General features: G+C 40.9%; 4 protein-coding genes across 8 annotated transcripts; 1 reads left to right on the plus strand and 3 right to left on the minus strand.

Annotated features, from left to right (window-relative positions):
* The first annotated feature begins 85 nt into the window (after nucleotides 1-85).
* Nucleotides 86-2,865, plus strand: LOC6523782 (molybdenum cofactor synthesis protein cinnamon). 2 transcript variants are annotated; one of them, XM_002099621.4, is made up of 7 exons: nucleotides 86-238; nucleotides 295-1,055; nucleotides 1,182-1,360; nucleotides 1,419-1,847; nucleotides 1,912-2,074; nucleotides 2,392-2,490; nucleotides 2,551-2,865. In XM_002099621.4, the coding sequence occupies exons 1-7, from the start codon at nucleotides 208-210 to the stop codon at nucleotides 2,692-2,694; spliced, it is 1,806 nt and encodes a 601-aa protein (XP_002099657.1). In that variant the 5' UTR covers nucleotides 86-207; the 3' UTR covers nucleotides 2,695-2,865. The 2 variants fall into 2 exon arrangements, with proteins under 2 accessions (XP_002099657.1, XP_039228401.1); XM_039372467.2 differs by having other exon boundaries at nucleotides 2,556-2,745.
* Nucleotides 2,739-9,570, minus strand: LOC6523783 (uncharacterized oxidoreductase SSP0419). Of its 4 annotated transcripts, none has more exons than XM_015189855.3 (4): nucleotides 9,419-9,569; nucleotides 9,253-9,292; nucleotides 3,281-4,059; nucleotides 2,739-3,220 (listed from the first exon to the last, which is right to left on the minus strand). In XM_015189855.3, exons 3-4 carry the CDS (start codon nucleotides 4,047-4,049, stop codon nucleotides 2,997-2,999), a joined length of 993 nt encoding a protein of 330 aa, XP_015045341.1. In that variant the 5' UTR covers nucleotides 4,050-4,059; nucleotides 9,253-9,292; nucleotides 9,419-9,569; the 3' UTR covers nucleotides 2,739-2,996. The 4 variants fall into 4 exon arrangements, with proteins under 4 accessions (XP_015045341.1, XP_039228406.1, XP_002099658.1 ...); XM_039372472.1 differs by having other exon boundaries at nucleotides 9,506-9,523; XM_002099622.3 differs by lacking the exons at nucleotides 9,253-9,292; nucleotides 9,419-9,569 and adding an exon at nucleotides 6,612-6,689.
* A 3,961-nt stretch (nucleotides 9,571-13,531) lies between these two features.
* LOC6523784 (putative glycine-rich cell wall structural protein 1) lies at nucleotides 13,532-16,867 on the minus strand. Its single transcript, XM_002099623.4, has 2 exons — nucleotides 14,420-16,867; nucleotides 13,532-14,296 (listed from the first exon to the last, which is right to left on the minus strand). The coding sequence occupies exons 1-2, from the start codon at nucleotides 14,423-14,425 to the stop codon at nucleotides 13,715-13,717; spliced, it is 588 nt and encodes a 195-aa protein (XP_002099659.1). The 5' UTR covers nucleotides 14,426-16,867; the 3' UTR covers nucleotides 13,532-13,714.
* Nucleotides 16,868-17,545: 678 nt separating this feature from the next.
* Nucleotides 17,546-22,325, minus strand: LOC6523785 (DNA-binding protein Ewg). Its single transcript, XM_002099624.4, has 6 exons — nucleotides 21,304-22,325; nucleotides 21,019-21,228; nucleotides 20,202-20,672; nucleotides 19,239-19,364; nucleotides 19,041-19,176; nucleotides 17,546-18,953 (listed from the first exon to the last, which is right to left on the minus strand). Exons 1-6 carry the CDS (start codon nucleotides 21,991-21,993, stop codon nucleotides 18,292-18,294), a joined length of 2,295 nt encoding a protein of 764 aa, XP_002099660.2. The 5' UTR covers nucleotides 21,994-22,325; the 3' UTR covers nucleotides 17,546-18,291.
* Nucleotides 22,326-22,583: the final 258 nt, after the last annotated feature.

The following is a 22,583-nucleotide window of genomic DNA, read 5'->3' on the forward strand; positions in this document are numbered from 1 at the left end:
AAAGCTGTCTTATATGTATTTATTTATTGACATGACATGCCCATTGTAGGGTTAATGCTTCTGCTCCCGTAATCAGTGTTTACACTCCAGAGTTCAGTATAAATTATCGATAAAACGAAACCGGTTGCACGCTAATTTTTGTATTGTATTTTATAATTTAATTGAGTATCGTCAGTGGGAGCAGTTAGAAGCGTCATAGTTTACGTAATGGAATCGGTTACCTTTGGAGTTTTGACTAGTATGTGTGCCTTCATCTCGAAGAGAATTCTACTTTACATGGCTTTTTACCTCTAGTTAGTGACACATGTTGGCGGGAGCCGGCAAAGGACACAAGTGGTCCTGTACTAAGACAATTGATCGTTGAAAACTTTGCCAATACCCAGGTGATTGGAAACATAGTTCCGGATGAAAAGGATCTCATACAGCAAGAGCTACGTAAGTGGATCAATCGGGAGGAGTTGCGAGTAATTTTGACTACCGGAGGAACGGGATTTGCACCACGGGATGTGACCCCAGAGGCCACTAAGCAGTTGCTGGAAAAGGAATGCCCACAACTTTCGATGTTTATTACACTAAAGTCCATTAAACAAACCCAATATGCAGCTCTTTCCCGAGGACTCTGTGGCATTGCAGGAAATACCCTCATCTTAAACCTTCCTGGAAGCGAAAAGGCCGTTAAAGAGTGTTTCCAGACCATTAGGGAACTCTTACCCCATGCTGTTCACCTTATAGGTGACGATGTGTCCCTGGTGCGGAAAACACATGAAGAGGTCCAAGGTTCCGCACCCAAGGGTCACATATGCCCCAACAAAACGGGAACTGGCACAGATTCCGATCGAAATTCACCCTATCCAATGCTGGCCGTTCAAGAGGTGCTTTCAATAATCTTTAACACCGTGCAGAAGACGACCAATCTGAACAAGATTCTCCTGGAAATGAAAGCGCCGGTTAACATACCTCCATTCAGGGCTTCCATCAAGGATGGCTATGCCATGAAGTCCACTGGGTTTTCTGGCAGTAAGCGTGTTTTGGGATGCATAGCCGCCGGAGATTCAGTAAGTTTCGCATATATTTATAGTGGCAATCGATATTGGCAGGTAGAAACGATAATAATTTAAAAATGTTTAATGGATGAATGAAATTCTGCTTCGGTTTTTAAACGCACTTCCACTTGGTTTCAGCCTAATTCTTTGCCGCTGGCGGAGGATGAGTGCTACAAAATTAACACAGGGGCACCGCTACCCCTGGAGGCAGATTGCGTAGTGCAAGTGGAGGACACCAAGTTGCTGCAGTTAGATAAAAACGGCCAGGAATGCCTCGTGGACATAATGTTGGAGCCACAAGCTGGATTAGATGTTCGGTATGTTCTGCGAAATACCAAGGAGGGCCCAATTTAAACATTTCTTTTATTTCTTTAGGCCTGTGGGTTACGATCTAAGCACCAATGATCACATTTTTCCTGCTCTAGATCCTTCTCCCGTGGTGGTCAAATCGTTGCTGGCCTCTGTAGGCAATAAGTTGGTTATACCCAACCCCAGGGTGGCTATAGTGTCCACTGGAAGTGAGCTCCTTTCACCGCGCGATCAGCTTACTCCGGGAAAGATCTTCGACTCAAATACCACCATGTTGACGGAGCTACTGGTTTACTTTGGTTATAACTGCATGCACACGAGTGTGATTTGCGATAGTTTTGAACAGACTAAGGAATCTCTGTTAGATATCTTCGAGGTGGTAGACTTTGTCATTTGCAGCGGTGGTGTCTCAATGGGCGATAAGGATTTCATAAAGTCCGTGTTGGAAGACCTTCAATTTAAGATCCACTGCGGCAGAGTGAACATAAAACCAGGGTAATATTGTTTTTCTCAAGTTCTAATGCTATATGTCCATTAGCACTTATCTTGTGTCCTTCAGCAAGCCCATGACCTTCGCCAGCCGGAACGATAAGTACTTCTTTGGCCTGCCCGGAAATCCAGTGTCAGCATTTGTTACTTTTCACCTGTTCGCCCTGCCCGCCATCCGCTTTGCTGCTGGCTGGGATCGCTGCAAGTGCTCCCTATCTGTGCTTAACGTGAAGGTAAGTTTCAATCCAATTTAATCACATTGTGAAATTGTGAGTGGCGACGGACTGTTATGATTGATGATAGTTTTATCTTAGTAATCAATTAAAATAGTGCAGAATATAGATTGATTTCGATCTTCTTTGTTTTGCTGAATCTTATCTGTCGCCTTATCTCTTTGGTTACTATTAATATAATGCCTAAGTTTTTTTTAATATTGCAATTAAAAGTAAAAATCGTGATACCCCAATCGTCAATGTATTACATTAAAGTATCTATAAACATATATGTAATAATAAGAAGAAGACAATTCCTTGATAAATTTTTATTTCAGTTGCTCAATGACTTCAGCTTAGATAGCCGCCCGGAGTTCGTTCGGGCCTCAGTGATTTCGAAATCTGGGGAATTATACGCCAGCGTCAATGGAAATCAAGTAAGCCACTTTTCCTAAAATAAACCCCATAGTATGACATTCTTCTTGCTCTTTTCCTAGATTAGTAGTCGCTTGCAGAGCATTGTGGGTGCCGATGTTTTAATACACTTTCCAGCACGTACCACTGATCGCCCATTGGCGAAAGCTGGTGAAGTTTTCCCGGCCTCCGTGTTGCGCTTTGACTTTATCTCCAAGTACGAATAAAAACTACATTAACATAATATAATACAAAACTCAGACAGCACAGATACATTAGCATAAAGCTTTATTCTTTTATGTATGGTAACATTAAATATAATGTTCAACAATTAAACCGTTAGCAGTGTGAACAAAACTGATTAAAAAGTAAATGTTATAAAAGCCTTCCGAAAAGAACAAAAGAAATATTATCAATCAGAGCATAATTGGTAAACATACCAATTAGAGAATGGAGCAGGATCAGAAGCGATATTGTAAATGGGAGCAGGATCAGGACCATATATACAGGAAATGAAAGAAGACGACTCTTAAACCGACTGACTGCCGTTCTCGCCGACTGTTGAAGCTACTGGCCTCTGAAGTCGCAGCGAGGAGCGACATGGCAACGCGAATTGGTATTTGTTGTGACTCAGGAGCGCATAGCGTTGCTGCGGAGCAAAGTCCCACAACGCCCGCTCGATCACATGAAGGGCGTCCGGACTGAGCACATCTGCTGTATACTGCGTAGGAGCCCCAACGGCCAAGGACATGGCTGAAACAAAGTGAAATAGTTGTATATAACTGATTTCTTAAACCTGATGGAAAACCTTACTTTGTGCCACTGGTGCCTTGTACAATGACTCTGCCGTCATGCCGCAGGTATCCAACGCAACTACGCTGACGCCATAGGGATGCAGCTCCTTGCGCAGCTCTTCGGCACACTTGTCTACGGCAACTCGTGAGGCATTAAAGGCAACCAGTCCATCACCTCCGTTTCCAGCACTTCCACCTCCGCCAACTCCTCCCAAGTAAAGGAGTCTTCCACGTGTCGGACGCAGGAAGCCCACAAAGGCCTTGGCTACACGCAACGTGCCCAGGATGTTGGTTCTGAGCATGTGCTCCCACTGCTGGACATCCTGGGATTCAACCTGGCCCCGGAAAACACTGCCACTAGTGTTAATTACGGCCGCAATCCCGCGCTCATCTGCATTTAAGTTGGCGCCCATTACAACGGTAGCCTCGCGAAGCACATCCTCTCGGGTAACATCCAGTCTCATCGGAATAATAGTGCCTGCAATGGGTTCCTCACTGTACTCTCGGATCTTCATCCAACCGCAAAGAAGTTTGGCGGGTAGCGAGTCTTGGGCCTCTTTCATTCCAGCGAAAACCCGACATCCTTTGTTGGCCAAATGGGTGCACAACTGAAGACCCAAAGCGGTATCCGCACTGGTTATCAAGACCACCCGACTGGGATGACTACCCGCACTAACAGAGACGCTATCCTCGCGCACCTTACAGATCAGGTAGATAAGCAACGCGCCGGCGATCGAAAAAAGCGCCAGCAACTGGAACCCCAACACCAGCATGGTCATTGCCTCCATTATAACATCGCTGGAATAGAATAAAAAGTTGAGATTGCAGGTGAGCGGTCGGTAGCACTGAGAATGTAATTTGTTAGTATAATAGTTTTGAGAAGATCCATTTAATATTATATTCAATTAAACAAGTAACAACTAGAGACGACCGCGACTTTAACATACAAAAGTTCTGATATAAACTTTTGTGACGACGATGACTTGAATTTCCGTAATAAATATACTTTTTTATATTTACTCTTTTGTTACGATCTAAAAAAAATGTAAAGCTCACTTATTTAAGTGTATTGAGTTAATACATTTTAGACATGTATTTATATAGACGAATTTCCAAAAATCATATTTGCATATAAATAGATAAGCTATCTAAAGTGCTATACAGTTGCGAGTGCAGCACAAACCTTAAAATATTTGTTTTTAAATTATGGTATTTAGAATGTGTGGATTGTAATTTCAGGAATTAACGATTGGAGACAAACAGACTCAAAATTTTATTTCGAATTTAATTTTATCGTATTTTAGTATTTTCGACGGAGTATTGGGTTTTTACAATTACAAATGACACATCATCATCAGCGAGATGTCAATGCCATTTATCACCCAGCCCCGAACGGCTCTAATTCCTATATTTAACATTTTTACTTTCACCAGACTTTCTCCTAAACCATTTAAAATCGTGGTACGCAATCCTTTTTAGTTTTGCGATGACATTTGCTGTATATGAAGTGTGTATTTTTATATAGCTTTGATATATTATGATCAACATGAAGAACTTTATAAACGTTGTATAACGAAACTGTGTAAGAAACCTATATACACTGATGGACACTTTCTTTTCCAAACGAGGAGTTTAATCACCCTCTAGAGTTGGGTAACCAGAGATTGCACTTGCAGAGTATATGAAGTGTATATTTATATTTAGCTTGGATATACCTACTGACGTATAAATATGTATATCTTAGTCTTTTATCATTTTTACTTACTTTAAGACTCTTCAGGTTGCCGACGCATCGAATAACAACTTTACGCTTGTCTTGCACTATTTCCTTTCTTTCTATTTATTATGATTTAATTATCGCACATTTTTCAACGCCTGTAAAAAATATATGGTCTCTCGAAGAAATCGAAAATTTTTCAAGTGGGGTAACGGCATATAGATACATAGCTAACCAAGTATCTTTGGATCCATGGACACGACAAACGAACGTGTCCAGCGAGGCGTGGCCAACCATTTGGAAATAAACTATGCCTACGTTTTCTTGACTTTCCACTTCTGATGAAGAAAAGGAGGAGGTTTGGGGTTGGGTAAATGCGTTTTACAGACAGGGGATGGACCGCAGTAAAAGTTTGTGCCCATACTACTGTAGTTGAAGAGCCGTAATCTATGACAAGTATTTTTAACCGATTTACATTAACCGATTTAGGCGGCTTAGAATTTTCTCTATATCTTATCCTGGAACTAGCTGTTAAATTTATCTACTCTGACTTGAAAACAAATTGTTTGTCCCCCAAAGTACACTTTCTGCGGCTGGTGGAACCGGCGTTTCCCTTCATCGTTAAGCTGAAAGAAGTCGACACGCGGAAATGGGTTTGCCATATTTGCGGCATTTTGGGTTTAATCGTGGAATTTAAGTGCAGGGTAAACGGAATGTACGGTGCTTTTGGTCAAACTACCACTTCAGCGGTACTGCATCCGCCACCGATTGCGTAATAAGACAAACAAACGGCGGAAAAAAACAAATGCATAATGGCAATCAAACAATACGAGGAAATTTGAGAAAACTTAGAGAGCAGTTTTGGTATCTGCCAGTTTTTTGGAAAATATATCGAACATGGTCTAAAGACCAACTTGATCCTATGCCGATTAATACAAATTTCAGTTATGGTTTTAAAATCTGAGCAAGGATGTAAAGTACATTACTTTCATTCTATATATGTTTACATTTATATACATTTGTAAAACTCTATCGTTTAGGTGTTATACTTGTATTAAATTTTTTTTTTTGATTCGGTTGTTTCAAGAGCTGATATGATATATGTAAACGTGTTGTATAAACATTCTTAGAACGGACTCTAATATGCCTGCGGCGCGGGTTTGCTAATAATCAATTCCTATTAATCATAAATAGCCGGTAGATGTCACCTCGTGTGCAATTTTCAAAGCAGTACTTTTATACAGATAAATTACGCGCCAATTTCGGGAGGTTGGTCCAAAATCTTTTTAGAATTTGGCCTAAACACAAACTTTTGCAATTTAAATTTTTTTTTAATTTTACAACTTTTCTTGTCAGTTTTAATCGTTATGACAATACATTTTTCAAATATCTTTCCAGCTCCCCCTCTAGCTGAGTGACGGGTATCCAAAGTATAGACTAAGAAGTATAAATCGCCAATTGCGTTCTCTCTTGTTGTTAGTTCGGCCCACGATTTGTGTTTTACTCGCATTGAGTACGAGGCAATTCGGGTAAATACCAATAACTATATTTGTTTGACTGGGTTTTATTTTCTGTTTCTCGGTTACACATTTCGAAAGGCATAAGACATTACTTATGTATATCTAACACATACGTGTATTGTTCAAAATTCAAGAAGATATCCGAATACTCAGGTTGGCAGGCAAGTTGACGCAATTTTTAAAGTGTGATTCTAAAAAAAAGTGTAAACCTGTTTTAATAAGCGATAAATTCAATATAATTAATAAATCGTTTGAATATTTTAATTATGTTATGAACAATTTAATAGCTGGACTTGTGGGGTAAAACTGGTTTTAAAAGTTAAAGTGCAACGAAACGATAAATAAACGTAAGATGCTATATTCAATATCGCCTCAATCGCTTAAACTATTTTTGGGCTTGGCCTTTTCCCCTTCGTAGCTTGAACGCAAATGCAAAGCGAAATTATTGTCTGATTGCCATAATTGATGATGCGATAGAAGAAATGGAAGAAAAACGCCGATAAAAACAATAGTCACGACAGAAAAAGTATGCAAAACAAAACCAAAACAAAGCAAATTTAATTTATGTTTACTTCAACTGTGGAAACAAATTGAACATTTTACTTTATTTATTCATGTTTTGTAAAAATTATTCTTTTTAAAGATATAGTAGTCGAATGCCACAAAATGAATTTCTGATAAAATATTTAATGCTCCTCAAATTGGAATTCGTTTGTTTGATCTTGCCTTTTCTCATCTAAGATTAGCTCATCGTCTTTCAGTCAAGTGAGCTAAGAACGGGCATAAAGACGCTTTACTCCGAGATTTTGGGATCGGATGACATCATTTTGGCGGAGTGGTAAGAGAGAACCTATAAACGATAATCTACCATGGCTTTTGGCAGCACTATTCCCTATGGAATATTTTCTACGCAAGGGACGAAGCATGTGATGAGACCCTTTGAAGTATACATATATAATCTAAATTATTGATGACAGTTGAGTCAATACACATGACTATGTGCATCTATGGTATAAGTCTGAGTGAAACTTACGTAAAATATAACAATTAAAAGCTTTATTTAGTTTTTTTTGTAAAAATTTTTTTCGATGTACATATTTGTATTTTATATATTTAGTTTGTGAACCATTTGGTGAATTATCGTGTGTGTCAAGTACAATTTCACTTTGTTTTAAATTTAGATGTCTGCTTTTGTTGGCCCAAAAACCGAAAATAAAAACTAAAAAATGCATTGCGTTTGCAGCTAAACAACTTTACGCTCCATTCAGCATTAAAATTGCTTTGTGCCACTTTCAAAGCTATTTCTACTGCAACAAAAGCAACTGCTTCTCTAACTTTGTTTTTTTTTCTACTGTGTTTGGTTTTAACTATTTCTTATTTTCTATTTGCAAGCATTTGGAATGCCTCCTATGCACTTTTAAGCTCTTTTCTTATTGGCAACAGACACCAAAACACGTGGAACTAAATCAATTGATGGTTAAAAGTGCTTCCAGGTATATAACCGTGCACGTATCGTTGTCTGGAGGAAGGTCGCAAAAGTCACGAGTGTCTTGCATCAGATGGGAGGGCATAGAACGGTTGGAAACGATAATTAACAATTTCTGCCAATTTAACACTAGTTAAATTCCTCAACCGTCTCTTTTCAACCCTCGTTGGCTGGCACATCACAGTCGATAAAATAAAAAACACTTTCAGTGTAATTGCGAACATATAAGACGTTGCCATGAAACGAGCTTTCCTTTTTCGGTGTTGCCACTTTATAATGGAGGTTTTCCGATGGGGTGATCTGCGTATGCCTCGGGAATTTTAATCATTTTTCTCTGTTCGGACATGCCTAATAATTTGTTGTTGCGCATGCGCCGTTTCCATTTCTTTGTGCTTACGGCTTACTGCAGCTGACGAAGAATCCACAACAAAATATCTATACATACACACTTAAAAAAAATTTAGATTTTCTGTTCTTTTTGCCAATTTTGGGTGAAGTTTGTGTGCAATGAGTTAATGGCTAAGTAACAGGTGTCGAGCGTTTTTGTACTTTTGTATTGAATAATTGTAGTTTTCGTCCAATTTCACAGCAAGAGTGGTTGATGCCATACCTGCTTAGCTGCACGCCGATCAATTTTTCGCTTTAAATGCATTTCCTGGGTGTATCTAACCCAGATCTCTCAGAACGTTAAACACAAACACGGAAATAAAAGTGAAAGATACTTGAGTAAATAGGCTCCAAATCAAAGAAAAACCGTGGCTTAGAGTTCTTTATATTGGGTCACTCTCAAAAACGCATCTGGGACTGAACGTTCTTGAAATTCCGTCGGTAAATGCATCCGGAGTTTGAAGTGAAAGGCTATAACCTACTGAATGTTAAATGTATTGAGCAATAGCATCCACATTAATTCTGTGTGCGAGCTTAAGGGAGAGTTATTCAGAACAGCTTTCCGTTTCAGGAATGCCCACTAAACTAGCCTTTTTTTTGCATTCAAGCCATTGCTTATTTTATTCCCAAGTGCTTATTCAGTAAATATCTAAAATAATATCTTGAGGAAATTACTGTGTACATTCTTTAGAATAATTGTATCTGGCGCATTATTGTATCTCTTGGTATAAAGAAGATTTGGCACGAGCTAAAATGTATTTAAAGAGATCTAAAGAATCTGCAGTTAAAGCTAAGATAAAGTCGGTATGCAAAGGGGTGAGTGAGGGGATGTTGTCATGGGAAGGCGCAGGTTTTGGCCCTAGGACACGTTTGAAGCTCACCTTTTGGTATATGTCCAATTTTAAAATTAAATCTGGTTGGCTAAAAAAAATTACACTTTTATATAGGAACAAAAAATTAAACAAAAAAAAACAAAACACGCGACGCAATATCAAGTATTCACTTTAAATTCACGGTTGATTTAATTTTTTTTTGTTTTCGGTTTACCAATTTAACGCACAGCCTGCCGATAGCCCAGGTGTGCTTAAGTGCGACAGAGAGAGGATTATGCTACTTATTTGTTGTTGTTTTTACTTCTTTGAGTCAGCGATATTTTTCCGCACTGCGACTTTATCGACTGAGCTGAAACTCAAGACTGGTGACTTGAAATTCGGGTTTGTTTTACCGAACAAAAAAAGACGAAGATCAGGCGGCGTAGACGAGGTCTTTCGGCCCCATCACGCAAAGTCGTGCCCCCCCCACCACCTTTCCTAAATGCCTTCTTTTAAACACGCTTTTGCGATCGTGTGTCAGGCGAAAAAATGTCAAACGATAGCTGGTGATCCTTAACTGGTTTTTAAGTCTGCAGTCCGTAGTCATGAATGTAAATAATACTCCCGAGCCACTATATTTACATTTCACATATTGAGGGCGCACAACCTGCTGGAATCTGGCTTTATTGTTAGGACCAGTGACTAACAAATGTGGGTGTTTTTTTAATACACCTTATTACACCAACAAGTTACTTAAACTATGAATGTGCGAGCATACCAATTCCGTCGATGAAGCTTCTTGTGGAAATATTGAAATTTCTTTTGTAATTCCCAATGGTTGAAAAATGAAAATATGAATGTATACTGGGAGGAAATAGGCCGCGATTTTCCGTTCAATTTCGCACTAAGGAAAACCTGAAACACGAGAAAAAATTGTAAGCTTGACAGGAAAGGGTGTAAAAAGCGGTTTGGCTTAAACTGCAATCGGCCAAGTCGATTGAAAACCTGTTGATGCTTTAGGAAAACAATCATGTACAGCCCATGATAAATATGTAAATGTAGCGAAAATAAAGGCAAACGATTTTATATACAATTTTTCCAATTGTCCAAATATTATCCAGTTGATGAAAAGGCGTACATTCGTTGCCTCCCTCTAGTGAATTCCTCTTTCAGATATTTCCCCTTAGTTAAAGGAGTATTTTAGTTCAACGCTCGAGAAAAGCGCGAAACAAGTTTTTCCAGTAGAAGTCAGAGTAATCTGGCTCTTCTGTAGACGATCGCCAAAAGACAGAAAAAATGACAAAAATGCAGGACAAATTAGAGAATACTCAAGAATATCACACCGAAAAAAAATTGTTAAAAACCGTTCTTTATCCGTTGCTCGTTACCTACCTATACGTTTTTTTGATACAAAATAATCAGTATTTTCTCGATAGCAATAAAAATAGTTGTCGAAAAGTGGAATGCCATACCTCTTTGCATTCGTAACAAAATTCCCTATCCACCTGTGTTAAAAAAGGAAATGCTAAATTTTTGCAATTTTTCGCAAATTTTGATGATGGTACCCCTTATCAAAAATTTGTTAAAATTTTATTTTTCGAAAATCATAAAAGTAGTGATAGGGATAGTTAGTTATGTAAATTGGCATTATAAAACAGTCTTTATTTTAGCTCTGCCGCCGTTTTTGGCCTGGTTATGGTTAAAACGCCGATTGAAATAATCAAGTTATTGGCAATATTTTTTGATGCATTTTTTTTTTTGCCATTTTTTGCACATTTAAAATGGTGTTATAATAATTATATTACACATATTAAATGTTCTTCTGTAGTATAAGCGTTTTAGACAAAAAATAAAATAATTACCAAGCAAACAGAAATGTCAGGAAGTGGCTAACGATTATTTCGTTTCTAGTAGACACCTACTGCTAATTAAGATCGCCTGGTTCATAAAGTAATGAAATGTGCCGAAAACCAGAGTTATGTTGGGAAAATTGAGAGATTCTGGATTTCATAAACCAGGCGAACAGAAATGTCAGGACGTGGTCAACGATCATTTCGATTTTTGTAGCCACCTACTGCTAATTATGATTGCCTGGTGCATAAAACAATGAAATGTCCCAAAAACCGGACTTTTGAACCGAGTTTTGGTGGTAAAATTGCTATCTGTTTCTGTTCGCCTGGTATTCAGCATCGGTAAAACTGACAATTTTGGCCGAAGAAATTGGTTGTGGTGCTCCGAGATGAAGCAAATTGGTGATTTTTCGATTTAAAGTACCAGGCGAACAGAATCGAATAGCAGGTGGAAACGAACAGCTGATCGCTGAAAATAAAGCTTACTTAGGGATGGGCGATTCAAATGAACTGGGAGCTTATCGGTTCAAAGCTCGTGACACGTCCACTAGAACGACCGATTCATTTGAATCGCCCATCCCTAAGTAAGCTTTACTTTCAGCGATCAGCTATTTGTTTCCACCTGCTATCTATTTCTGTTCGCCTGGTATTCAGCATCGGTAAAACTGACAATTTTGGCCGAAGAAATTGGTTGTGGTGCTCCGAGATGAAGCAAATTGGTGATTTTTCGATTTAAAGTACCAGGCGAACAGAATCGAATAGCAGGTGGAAACGAACAGCTGATCGCTGAAAATAAAGCTTACTTAGGGATGGGCGATTCAAATGAATCGGTCGTTCTAGTGGACGTGTCACGAGCTTTGAACCGATAAGCTCCCAGTTCATTTGAATCGCCCATCCCTAAGTAAGCTTTATTTTCAGCGATCAGCTGTTCGTTTCCACCTGCTATTCGATTCTGTTCGCCTGGTACTTCAAATCGAAAAATCACCAATTTGCTTCATCTCGGAGCACCACAACCAATTTCTTCGGCCAAAATTGTCAGTTTTACCGATGCTGAATACCAGGCGAACAGAAATAGATAGCAGGTGGAAACAAACAGCTGATCGCTGAAAGTAAAGCTTACTTAGGGATGGGCGATTCAAATGAATCGGTCGTTCTAGTGGACGTGTCACGAGCTTTGAACCGATAAGCTCCCAGTTCATTTGAATTGCCCATCCCTAAGTAAGCTTTATTTTCAGCGATCAGCTGTTCGTTTCCACCTGCTATTCGATTCTGTTCGCCTGGTACTTTAAATCGAAAAATCACCAATTTGCTTCATCTCGGAGCACCACAACCAATTTCTTCGGCCAAAATTGTCAGTTTTACCGATGCTGAATACCAGGCGAACAGAAATAGATAGCAGGTGGAAACAAATAGCTGATCGCTGAAAGTAAAGCTTACTTAGGGATGGGCGATTCAAATGAATCGGTCGTTCTAGTGGACGTGTCACGAGCTTTGAACCGATAAGCTCCCAGTTCATTTGAATCGCCCATCCCTAAGTAAGCTTTATTTTCAGCGATCAGCTGTTCGTTTCCACCTGCTATTCGATTCTGTTCGCCTGGTACTTTAAATCGAAAAATCACCAATTTGCTTCATCTCGGAGCACCACAACCAATTTCTTCGGCCAAAATTGTCAGTTTTACCGATGCTGAATACCAGGCGAACAGAAATAGATAGCAGGTGGAAACAAATAGCTGATCGCTGAAAGTAAAGCTTACTTAGGGATGGGCGATTCAAATGAATCGGTCGTTCTAGTGGACGTGTCACGAGCTTTGAACCGATAAGCTCCCAGTTCATTTGAATCGCCCATCCCTAAGTAAGCTTTATTTTCAGCGATCAGCTGTTCGTTTCCACCTGCTATTCGATTCTGTTCGCCTGGTACTTTAAATCGAAAAATCACCAATTTGCTTCATCTCGGAGCACCACAACCAATTTCTTCGGCCAAAATTGTCAGTTTTACCGATGCTGAATACCAGGCGAACAGAAACAGATAGCAGGTGGAAACAAACAGCTGATCGCTGAAAGTAAAGCTTACTTAGGGATGGGCGATTCAAATGAATCGGTCGTTCCAGTGGACGTGTCACGAGCTTTGAACCGATAAGCTCCCAGTTCATTTGAATCGCCCATCCCTAAGTAAGCTTTATTTTCAGCGATCAGCTGTTCGTTTCCACCTGCTATTCGATTCTGTTCGCCTGGTACTTCAAATCGAAAAATCACCAATTTGCCTTATCTCGGAACACCACAACCAATTTCTTCGGCCAAAATTGTCAGTTTTACCGATGCTGAATACCAGGCGAACAGAAACAGATAGCAGGTGGAAACGAACAGCTGATCGCTGAAAGTAAAGCTTACTTTTGGTAGTTTATTTCAATAAACCTGCTACTGATCATGATCGCCTGCTAACAAAAATTGAGAAATTACATTTTTTGGCATAAAATAATTTCGGAATATGGGCTCTTTCATTTCCTCTTTTGTATTGCTATTTGTACTGGGGTACATTTATTGATTTAACAAGCATGTGCGATTTGCTACATCAATTAGGTAAGTAACGTAATAACAAAAAAAAATTTCATTTTGAATACATATGTACAGTATTTACAAAAGTGGTTAAAGATTGATTTGACAACTAGGATTGGACTAAGATTTTAGGCCCAACCTCCAGCCGGCTGCCAACCGCCGCCGCCTCCATGGCCGCCGCCGCCACCGCCACCTCCATGGCCGCCGCCGCCGCCAGAGCTCAATTTGATGATTTTTATGACCTTGGTGCCGCCACCTCCGCTGCTTCCGTGACCACCACCTCCGCCTGATGACCAACCGCCACCTCCTCCTCCAGAAGACCAGCCTCCTCCACCACCACCATGTCCTCCTCCACCTCCTCCGCCGCCTCCGAGACTTATGATTTTGATGAGTTTAACATCGCCTCCGCTTCCGCCGCCTCCACCTGAGGACCAGCCACCGCCGCCACCTCCAGAAGACCATCCACCTCCGCCCCCACCGCCACCCCCTGAGGACCAGCCACCTCCTCCTCCGCCGCCTCCAGAAGATCCGCTCTCCGTAATCACTTTAATAATTTGCACGTCTCCTCCGCCTCCATGACCACCACCACCGCCACCACCTCCTGATGACCATCCGCCTCCACCTCCTCCAGAGGACCAGCCACCTCCTCCGCCGGGCTTAGGCTTAGCCGTCACACTGGCCGCTCCGATGAGCAGGAGACACACAAAGGCCTGAAAAGCATAAACACTTTATTAGAATCACTTAAAAAAAAATGGCCAGCACGGGAGCCAGCGCAATAATTTAGGATAATTCAGGATAATTTAGTAGTTATCCTGGCGTACGACGAACCGTACTTTCATAGCTTAAAACACTCCGCTTGGGTTAACTAGTGGGTTTAGTGCAAATCCACAACTGACACGACCACAGATGGCAGCGAGAGTTTTTATACCAAACCAGACGCGACATAACTTTAACCGGAAAAGCTTGGCTCTGCCAGATGGCAAAAGGAAAAACATTTTTTAACGCTTACTGTGTGGTTGGCAGATATTGAAGGTGCTACCGAGGCACTGCTAAGAATAAGGTGGTAATCTAAAGAAAGGATATGTTAGTACGAGTTTTCAAAAGCATAAATTAAATATTGTAATATATATATATGTATATATATAATATTTTTATATATATAATATTTTTATATATATTATATATATATATAATATATATAAAAATATTATATATAAATATATAAAATATGTATTAAAAATAGGTTTATCTACAAAATAGACCTATAACCTTAATATAGTTTGTATGCTATAAGCGAATAGGAACTACAAATTTAATTATATTATCCTAAATAACTACAATAAAAGAATTTAGTATTACCATTGATTTTTTTCTGTGTTATTGTTGCAATATGGGCCAAATGGTGCCGCATCATCGTCAGGGGGAGGATTCAACAATGGGCATTAGTTTTGAAATCCCAATGGATGGGGTGAAAAAGATAGCAGGCGAAAGCTGCAGACAACTCATAACTGCAACTCCATCCGATTGCTGCATCTGCAATAGTTTTGTAGTCAGCCAAAGATTTGTTTGTATAGTAAATGCACATCTCCCAACAGACAAGTTGATGGTGCACCTTTCCCATTGCATAATCCGCAACATTGCCGGTCACAATAGCAACTTCAGTCCAACTTGCAACTTGTGACGTTGTGCGGTTATTGGATTTGCATCTGGGAATATCGATGGTAATTTGGTCTAAAACTTTGACAAAATCCCTCGGAGGCAATCACGATGACTAGTCGCTTAAATCGCGAAACACCAACGAACTACAACAAAATGACTCTAAGACAAATTTGCCCTAGCGGGATATGGATGATGATTTAAGAATGGAAATAGCCCTTTTATAAGCTGTTGCACAAGTGCACAATTTGATTATTATAAATTAAAATAAAAAACAGCAAAATATCTAAAGTTTTTGCAGTCGTGCAAATATCCCTTCCAATAGATGTGCAGGCTAAAATCCAAACAAAAACAGATTTGAGTATATAGGGATCTATTAGTCACATAATTTCTTTACGTTGCAGGCAAATGCCTTCAATAAAATGATTATTATTTTTTAATTTTAAAACTATATATTATAAAACTACATACCTGTAAATATAAATTGACTTTTAGCATAACATTTTCTGCTTAGCACTCTCCACCTATTGCAGGTAGCCTGCAGTTACAGTTTCATTTCGGTCTCCACCAGTGCCGGCATCATTTGTAGTGTAGTGGATCAGCGGGTCAACGTCCCTTGGGCTCGGCTTAAACTACGATGCGGCGCAGGGAAAACGTGTTTGCTGCCTCCATGAACTTATAATACTTTTGGCGTGTGTGTCCTCTCCTCCCCCCTAGTGTATATTTTGGGTTTAGGCTGGGGTTTAGTCAGCGAGACAAAAGCGATCAGTGAATTAAACAAGAGACGTGGGCTCGGTGGGCAAACTTTTTGCGATTTCCGAACTGTTACATCACTGCACTATATGCTGATATGGGCCGGAAAAAAATGTACAATCGCTTACTCTGACCAAGGCTTAAAAACATTGATCGCATCTTCAGGTCTTCATACCAAAGTTTTATAAAAAAAGGTGATTATGTCGTACACTCTTTGGTTTATTTATTAATTATGAATAGTATTCATTATCGTTAGCTATTAGGTAATATATTTAAGTTTAAAGTGATGCTCTCTGGTTACATTGCATTGCGTTCTTTATCAGTTGTCCTAAGTCAATTGTATAATTTATGAACCCTTCTTCTTCGTTAAATATTTATTGGTTAGTTATAGCGAATGTTGCACAAGTATATCTATCATATATATATAGTGCCACGTAGAAGTAACGCTTATAATGTTTACACCTTGGCATACGTTTGTTACAATTGTATAGCTAATATAATTTAGATTTAAATTAGTTATAGAGCAAAAAAAACGCACAAAAAATAGTAGGAATAAGGGTGTTACGAGTAGTTAAAGATATTTATCTATGCAAAGTCTGAACTGCTTGCGCGCTTTATACAGAGAAAGCACTCTTGACTAGACATGCGATGACTAGATGGTTTATACTTGGGTAGACGGGACCATGGGGTTCCTATTGCTTCTGTCTCCGTTAGCAACACCTTTCAGGTACTTGGAAAACATTCTTTTGGTGGGGCAAAAGGAACCCTAAGTTATAGACGGGTAGTCAGTCAGGAGAGCTTCGAGGCCCAGAGAATACGGCACGTCAATCGCTCAACTCAGGCGAGATCATGCCTTCTATGGGCTCCAGCTATTGTTCCATAATAATCGTGTCTTCAGACTTCACGTTGCCGGAATTAATGGCCTCCATGGCCTTGCTGAGCAGAGTGGCGTCCTTTAAGCTGACCACCTGTACCAGCTGGGGTTCTTGGCCAGGACCTCCCTGGATCATCATCTGGTGCATTCCAGGCGACATGGTGATGGTCTCCAGCTGGTCGCCATTCTCCACCTTTCAGGATTTGAAGAAAAGGGTTATCTTAGTTAGTAGAAGAGCAAATTCATAATATTTCTTTACAGATCAAGGGGTCCTCGAAAATTGTCCACTTTTTCTATCTAGTTAAAAGGAAAAGAAAATAAAGTATAAAATTATAAGATAAAATGTATAATAGCAAAATATACTTACATTAACTCAATAAAAAATCAGGACAAGCAAAATATGTATATTCTGAGACCAACAATAATTAAAAATAAAAAATGATTTTGAAGGTAAATTGCTGGCTTTATTTTTAGCATTTCAGTTTACACAATATATAAGCAAATATTTAAAAATAAAATTATAATAAAATCACAACAATCGCTTTTTTTTTAATAAAATTTGTTGCTTTTTCATTTTCTTCCTTTCGCAATTGACTTGGCTTCATTAAAAACAAAATTTGGTCTAAAACAATTTAATATGCGATTAATATGAAAATCAAACATGTAAACACAATAATTACGGTAAAAGCAATATTGATTTCATTGAAACACAATAGCAATAATGGAAACAGTACTAGATCAACATAAAATTAATTTTGCACCCACTTTCTGGAGAATATATCAAATATCCCTCCACATATATATAGCACATTTTTATCTCCCGACTAAAGGTGAATACCTCCAATGATAAACTCATTTTCCCGTCTTTGCGCATTTTTAATGCGCATTGACTACGTTTAAGGGATTGCATGGTGGGTTACGGAGCAAGGACTCACGGGGTTACAGGTACGTCTAACTTTAGGCTGGCTGGTCCCTGTTTGCTGTATAACTTACAGGCTAGAACTAACCTAATTGTACAACTTAAATTTGTTAATATTTGGTTTGATTCGCGCTCTTAGCAAGATTAAGCGCATAAATATATGTACTCCACAATTTAACAACTAAACAAATGGCTAAAACTATAAATTATTATGTTTTGTAGCTCTGTAAACTAGGAACAACATTAATTTTTAATTTAGAATTGATTTTTGGTTTAATTTTCAACAAATTTTTTGGTTTTCTACTCTCGGCGCTAAATTCAATTTAAATAGTTAGTAACTGAGGAATTTCCTTTGGCTGTAACTATTTCGGTTATTTGGCATTCACAATATGTGCGCGTCTAAGTTTAAATGGCAAGTGCAGTTGTGCGTTTCTTATTTTTCTGTTTGTGGAAAGCCGCAATTGACTAGATTCGAGATAATATGGATTATTAATTAGGAGACTCTACCCCAAATGCTCCAGCTTGATGGCCGGCAGTTGGAGCTGCACACTGGTTAAACTGGCGCTGTCCACACAACGGATGGAAGAGGAAGTACCGGCGGAGGAGTGGCAATTTTCATTGGCATTTAGTTGGGGTTTGTTTTTTGCTGAGGAATTGGGTCTCCCACGTTTCTGAACCATCACTGGCTCCCCTCCCCCACTAACCCCGGTGGATCTCCTGGTAGTTCTCTTGTTGGCCACCTGGGGACTGCTAGGAGTGGCCAGCACTATGGGCAAGGGCATGTGCATCTTTACGCTATTATTGTTATTTGCTAGGGTTGTATTATTGTTGTTGTGGTGCCCTAAACTGCTGGACGTGGAGGTGGATGTGGCTAGGTAGAAACGTTCCCCGGGAGTGACCTGATGCCCAATCATCGCGCCACTGCGACGGCCCAGGACTGACGATCCCGCCGAGATCAGCGAGTAGCATTGAACGCCGCCATTTCCCAAAGAGGATGAGGAACTGTTTGCGGTACTGGTGGAGCGATTGACACTTGTATCTACCTGCATCGGCGCGAGGCACACTGTTCCATCGCTGTTCGTTTGGATCTGCTGCACGTTGGCCATCACCGATTGGTACATAGAGACGGGAACTGAGATCACATTGCTCACCGAAACGGGATAACCTAAGACAAAGTAAAAATGCGTTTGGTAAGTGCGTATAGCAATGACACGTGTAACTTCAACTCGGAGTACTCAGCGATAATATATACCTTGGCCATCCTCCGTTGTAATATATATTTGCCCATCCTGCGTCTCGGTAAGATCTACGGTCATGTTCTCATGACCATTCACATCAGTGAGACTCTGGACTGTCTGAATGGTAGCACCGCCTTCACCTTGGTGGAGCTGAAACAAGAGTTGCAGGTAAGGACTCAAACGAGGATGCACGGATCACTAAATGTACTTACCGTGGCCACACCTTGAACCTGGGCAGTTGTGCCATCCGGTAATGTGATAATAGGATTATTGGGGTCTACCTGGATTAGCGAGACGGTACCATCGGCATTCTGTGAGAGGACCGTTTGCGTGGTGTACTGTGTATAAATGGTAAATTACAATCGTTACTAACTGTTTAAATGTGCATATGACTAAGCCAGAACAAAGTAATAGAATTTAAGAATAAAACTACCGAAATGCATATTAAGCAAGCACTACTGATAATTCTTAAAATAAAGATAAAAATGTTTTGTTTGTGTTTTTAGAGTGACAGAAGTCGTATTTACATGTGGGTGTGATTTTTCGGTTTGTGGCGGATGCAAATAATGATGAAAATAACCAATAACTCGATAACAATCAGCTGCAACAGAACACAAACAGACGAAACAAAAAATCAGGTCATATTAGGTTGACTTAAATAAAATAAGAGAATCATCGGGACCAACACGAAGAATAAACGAAAAGTAATATCAATAAAAACGAAAGATTGAGCCAAACATCATTCAGTTAATGCAAGTTTCAAGAAAAGGGTGTAAGACTTGTAAGCTATGCACAAAAGTTTCACAATATTATCTGTTCTTTTCCATTTTCCTACTCCCTTTTATCCAATTAACAATCAACAATGGGCTGATACATTTAAATCTTTGAATCAGTATGCAATTTAAATAAGATAGCTATTGGTCTTACAATCTGCGTTACTCCAATTCACCTAATGCAACCTAATCGCAGTGTGCAATTAGGAGAAAACATGGCGAAGTAGGAAGCCAGTACAGCATATTACAGAAAGCGTTTTAAGCTACTTGTAGGTATGAATCACAATGAATCGGTATTGTGCTATTCTAGTGTGCAAGTCTGACAAGTCTGGACCCTAGTCCTGGCTCGGTTGGGAAGCACAACAGCAATTTAAGGGGCATTTCATCCGGATTAGTACGAACATCAACATCGCTGAGCGTAATGGGCTCGATGCAGACTTGAGCATTGGCGATCTGCTGGGCAGTGACCGTCTGGTTAGCATTCGACTGGGAGTGAGCCTGGGACTGCGAATGCGCGTGAGCCTGCGCCGCACTTACGGCGGCGGCTGTCGTCTGAACCGCTGTGGCGGTCGCCGTTCCACTGGCAGTGGTCAACTGGATTGTTTGCGGCTGTCCTCCGGCCACTGGCTGAATGTGCACGGCGTTGGGTAGGTGCGTCTGGTGGTGCTGATGGTGCTGCTGGTGCTGCTGATTCTGAGCCGGCGCCTGGCAGATCTCAATTTTCGTGGAGGCGGGCAGCGTAGCCGTCGTGGTCACGTGCTGGTTATTGGTACTCTGGATGATTGTCGGAGCAGGAGTGTTGCTTTGGGCCGTGTGGGTGGTGATCACTGTTCCAGCACTATTGATTTTCACAACGTTCACCTGCTGCGGTTGCTGTGATGATGATTCGATGTGGATTGGTTGATGGATTAGTAAGACGATATATGTCGGTTGCGGATAAATAATGGGCGTGACTTATCACAGAGTAGTTCGTCGCATTCGACTATTGCAAATTATGTTCGTGTAAAATATGGTAGCCTAAGGAACTATTTTAAAATACATTTAGAATGTGTTTACATTTATTTGAAACCCAAAATGTGGAAACACTTTTCGATTAAGTGAAAGTGCTCTTCACTTGTTTGCATTCAACCCAACACGGTTAAATCCAAACAGATATAAAAACAAGCTGAAACCATTACCTTGAATGGGACCTGTGACCTGTGACCTGTGCAATACTTACATTGCTGTTGCCCGTCGGCGGCGTCATTGTAGTCACCGTGTGGATGGTAGGAGGATTTGAAAGCTCCATGTCCTCGTCTTCGTCGCCCGACTGCGAAATCAAGGCGTTAACCTTGTCCTCGTCATCGGCAAAGGTAGGCAGCAGATCCTCCCTTCCATGGTACTTGTAGCAATTGATCACAATCTTGCGTAGTGCATGTGTCCAGCTGATCTAAATAGGGACGCATAGAGTTAATACGATTCAAAGGAGATCGGGGGCGGCTGTTGGAACACCCACCCCACCCACCTTCTGCTTGTCGTCCTCGGAACGCGCATCCATCCTCACATTGGCCCAGGGCAGCTCCTTTGGCCACCAGGGCGGTCTGGTAGACTCCCTGCCCCATCCCGGCTTCCCTCGTCCCGTAGAATACTTGAGCATCAGCGGGATGAAGGCTCTCAGCTGCGCTTGGGTCATCTTCTCTACGGGAGTGGGTATACCATCGATAACCAAGCCAGGCAGTTCGAAGAGCGATGGATCATCTTGGGGCGGAGGTGGCGCTTGCTGGGCCAGTGCATTGTCCAGTTCATCCATTACAATGTTCTTTAGGTTGCGCAGCACATCTTCCAGGGGTTTGGCTCCAAAAACCTTATAGCTAGTGTTGGGTTTACCCGGTGTGGCCACCAGAACTACCGCCTGTTTGCCCACTCTGCCCGTGAACTCATAGATAATCCCTCTGAGCTTGCGCAGCAATCGATTCTGTTGCCGTTTTCTAACCGAGGGATTTGTTTCGAAGCAATGAGGTCTCTTTCGCTTTTTGGAACTCGCTATTGCCGCCGCTGCCGCCACGCCCACTGGTCCTGCGGCCGCTAGTTGGTGGGCCACATCATCATTCACTGGCATGGAGCCCAGGTCTCCCTCGTATAAGCTGCCATCGCTGCTGATAAGATCCTCGTCGTCGTCATCGGAACCCAGGCTCTGGATATCCTCATCCAGCATTTCGATCTTGTAGGTGGTTCCGTTGCTCTGGGAACTGTTCCCGGCACTTTGCAGCTGACCTCCTCCCCCGCCGGTCGCTGTTATTGTAGTCACGTTGAGACCGCTCCCCAACGTGCTGCTCCCGGCAGAAGTTCCTCCTGATCCTCCGTTAGCCCCATTCGAGGAGTGGGTGCCCGAGGAGGTGGTGGTGACAACCACATTTCCAGTCGAGCTCCTTTGGCTGCCCGCCGGCGCCACGACCAGCCGATAGCTTGTGGTGGCCAGTTTGGCGGTGGGGATTGCCTTTTGAACCTTCCTGCTTCCGCTCCGCTCAAACTCCGCTCCGCTCCTCTTCTCGCCTCAATCCTTGTTCACTCGGTTGAGGAAGGACTTACTCGCATGCACAGTGTGATAAAAACTGCAACTGTTTGGAAAAACAAAGACAGGAAAGTCTTAAAAGAGTTTCAAGGTATGTGATACGGTGGATTATGTCAAGCACACAGCGAGAAGCATGGTCCACAGTTCGTTCATTTACTTGAATGTTCAATTATTTTGTTTCATTTTTCTATAACTCTGTCATAAAAGCTGTCACAGGTTTGATCAGAAAACAA

Source organism: Drosophila yakuba, chromosome X (genome assembly GCF_016746365.2).
Source record: "Drosophila yakuba strain Tai18E2 chromosome X, Prin_Dyak_Tai18E2_2.1, whole genome shotgun sequence".
NCBI lineage: Eukaryota > Metazoa > Arthropoda > Insecta > Diptera > Drosophilidae > Drosophila > Drosophila yakuba.

Coding starts and splice junctions, on each gene's coding strand:
- LOC6523782 (XM_002099621.4), top strand. CDS start 208: ATGGAATCGGTTACCTTTGGAGTTTTGACTA. Junction 239..294: donor TACCTTTGGAGTTTTGACTA/GTATGTGTGCCT, acceptor TTTTACCTCTAG/TTAGTGACACATGTTGGCGG. Junction 1,361..1,418: donor CAAGCTGGATTAGATGTTCG/GTATGTTCTGCG, acceptor TTATTTCTTTAG/GCCTGTGGGTTACGATCTAA.
- LOC6523783 (XM_015189855.3), bottom strand. CDS start 4,049: ATGGAGGCAATGACCATGCTGGTGTTGGGGTTCCAGTTGCTGGCGCTT. Junction 3,221..3,280: donor CAAGGCACCAGTGGCACAAA/GTAAGGTTTTCC, acceptor ACTTTGTTTCAG/CCATGTCCTTGGCCGTTGGG.
- LOC6523785 (XM_002099624.4), bottom strand. CDS start 21,993: ATGCTGGATGAGGATATCCAGAGCCTGGGTTCCGATGACGACGACGAG. Junction 20,673..21,018: donor CGCCGACGGGCAACAGCAAT/GTAAGTATTGCA, acceptor TCATCATCACAG/CAACCGCAGCAGGTGAACGT. Junction 18,954..19,040: donor TACAACGGAGGATGGCCAAG/GTATATATTATC, acceptor ACTTTGTCTTAG/GTTATCCCGTTTCGGTGAGC.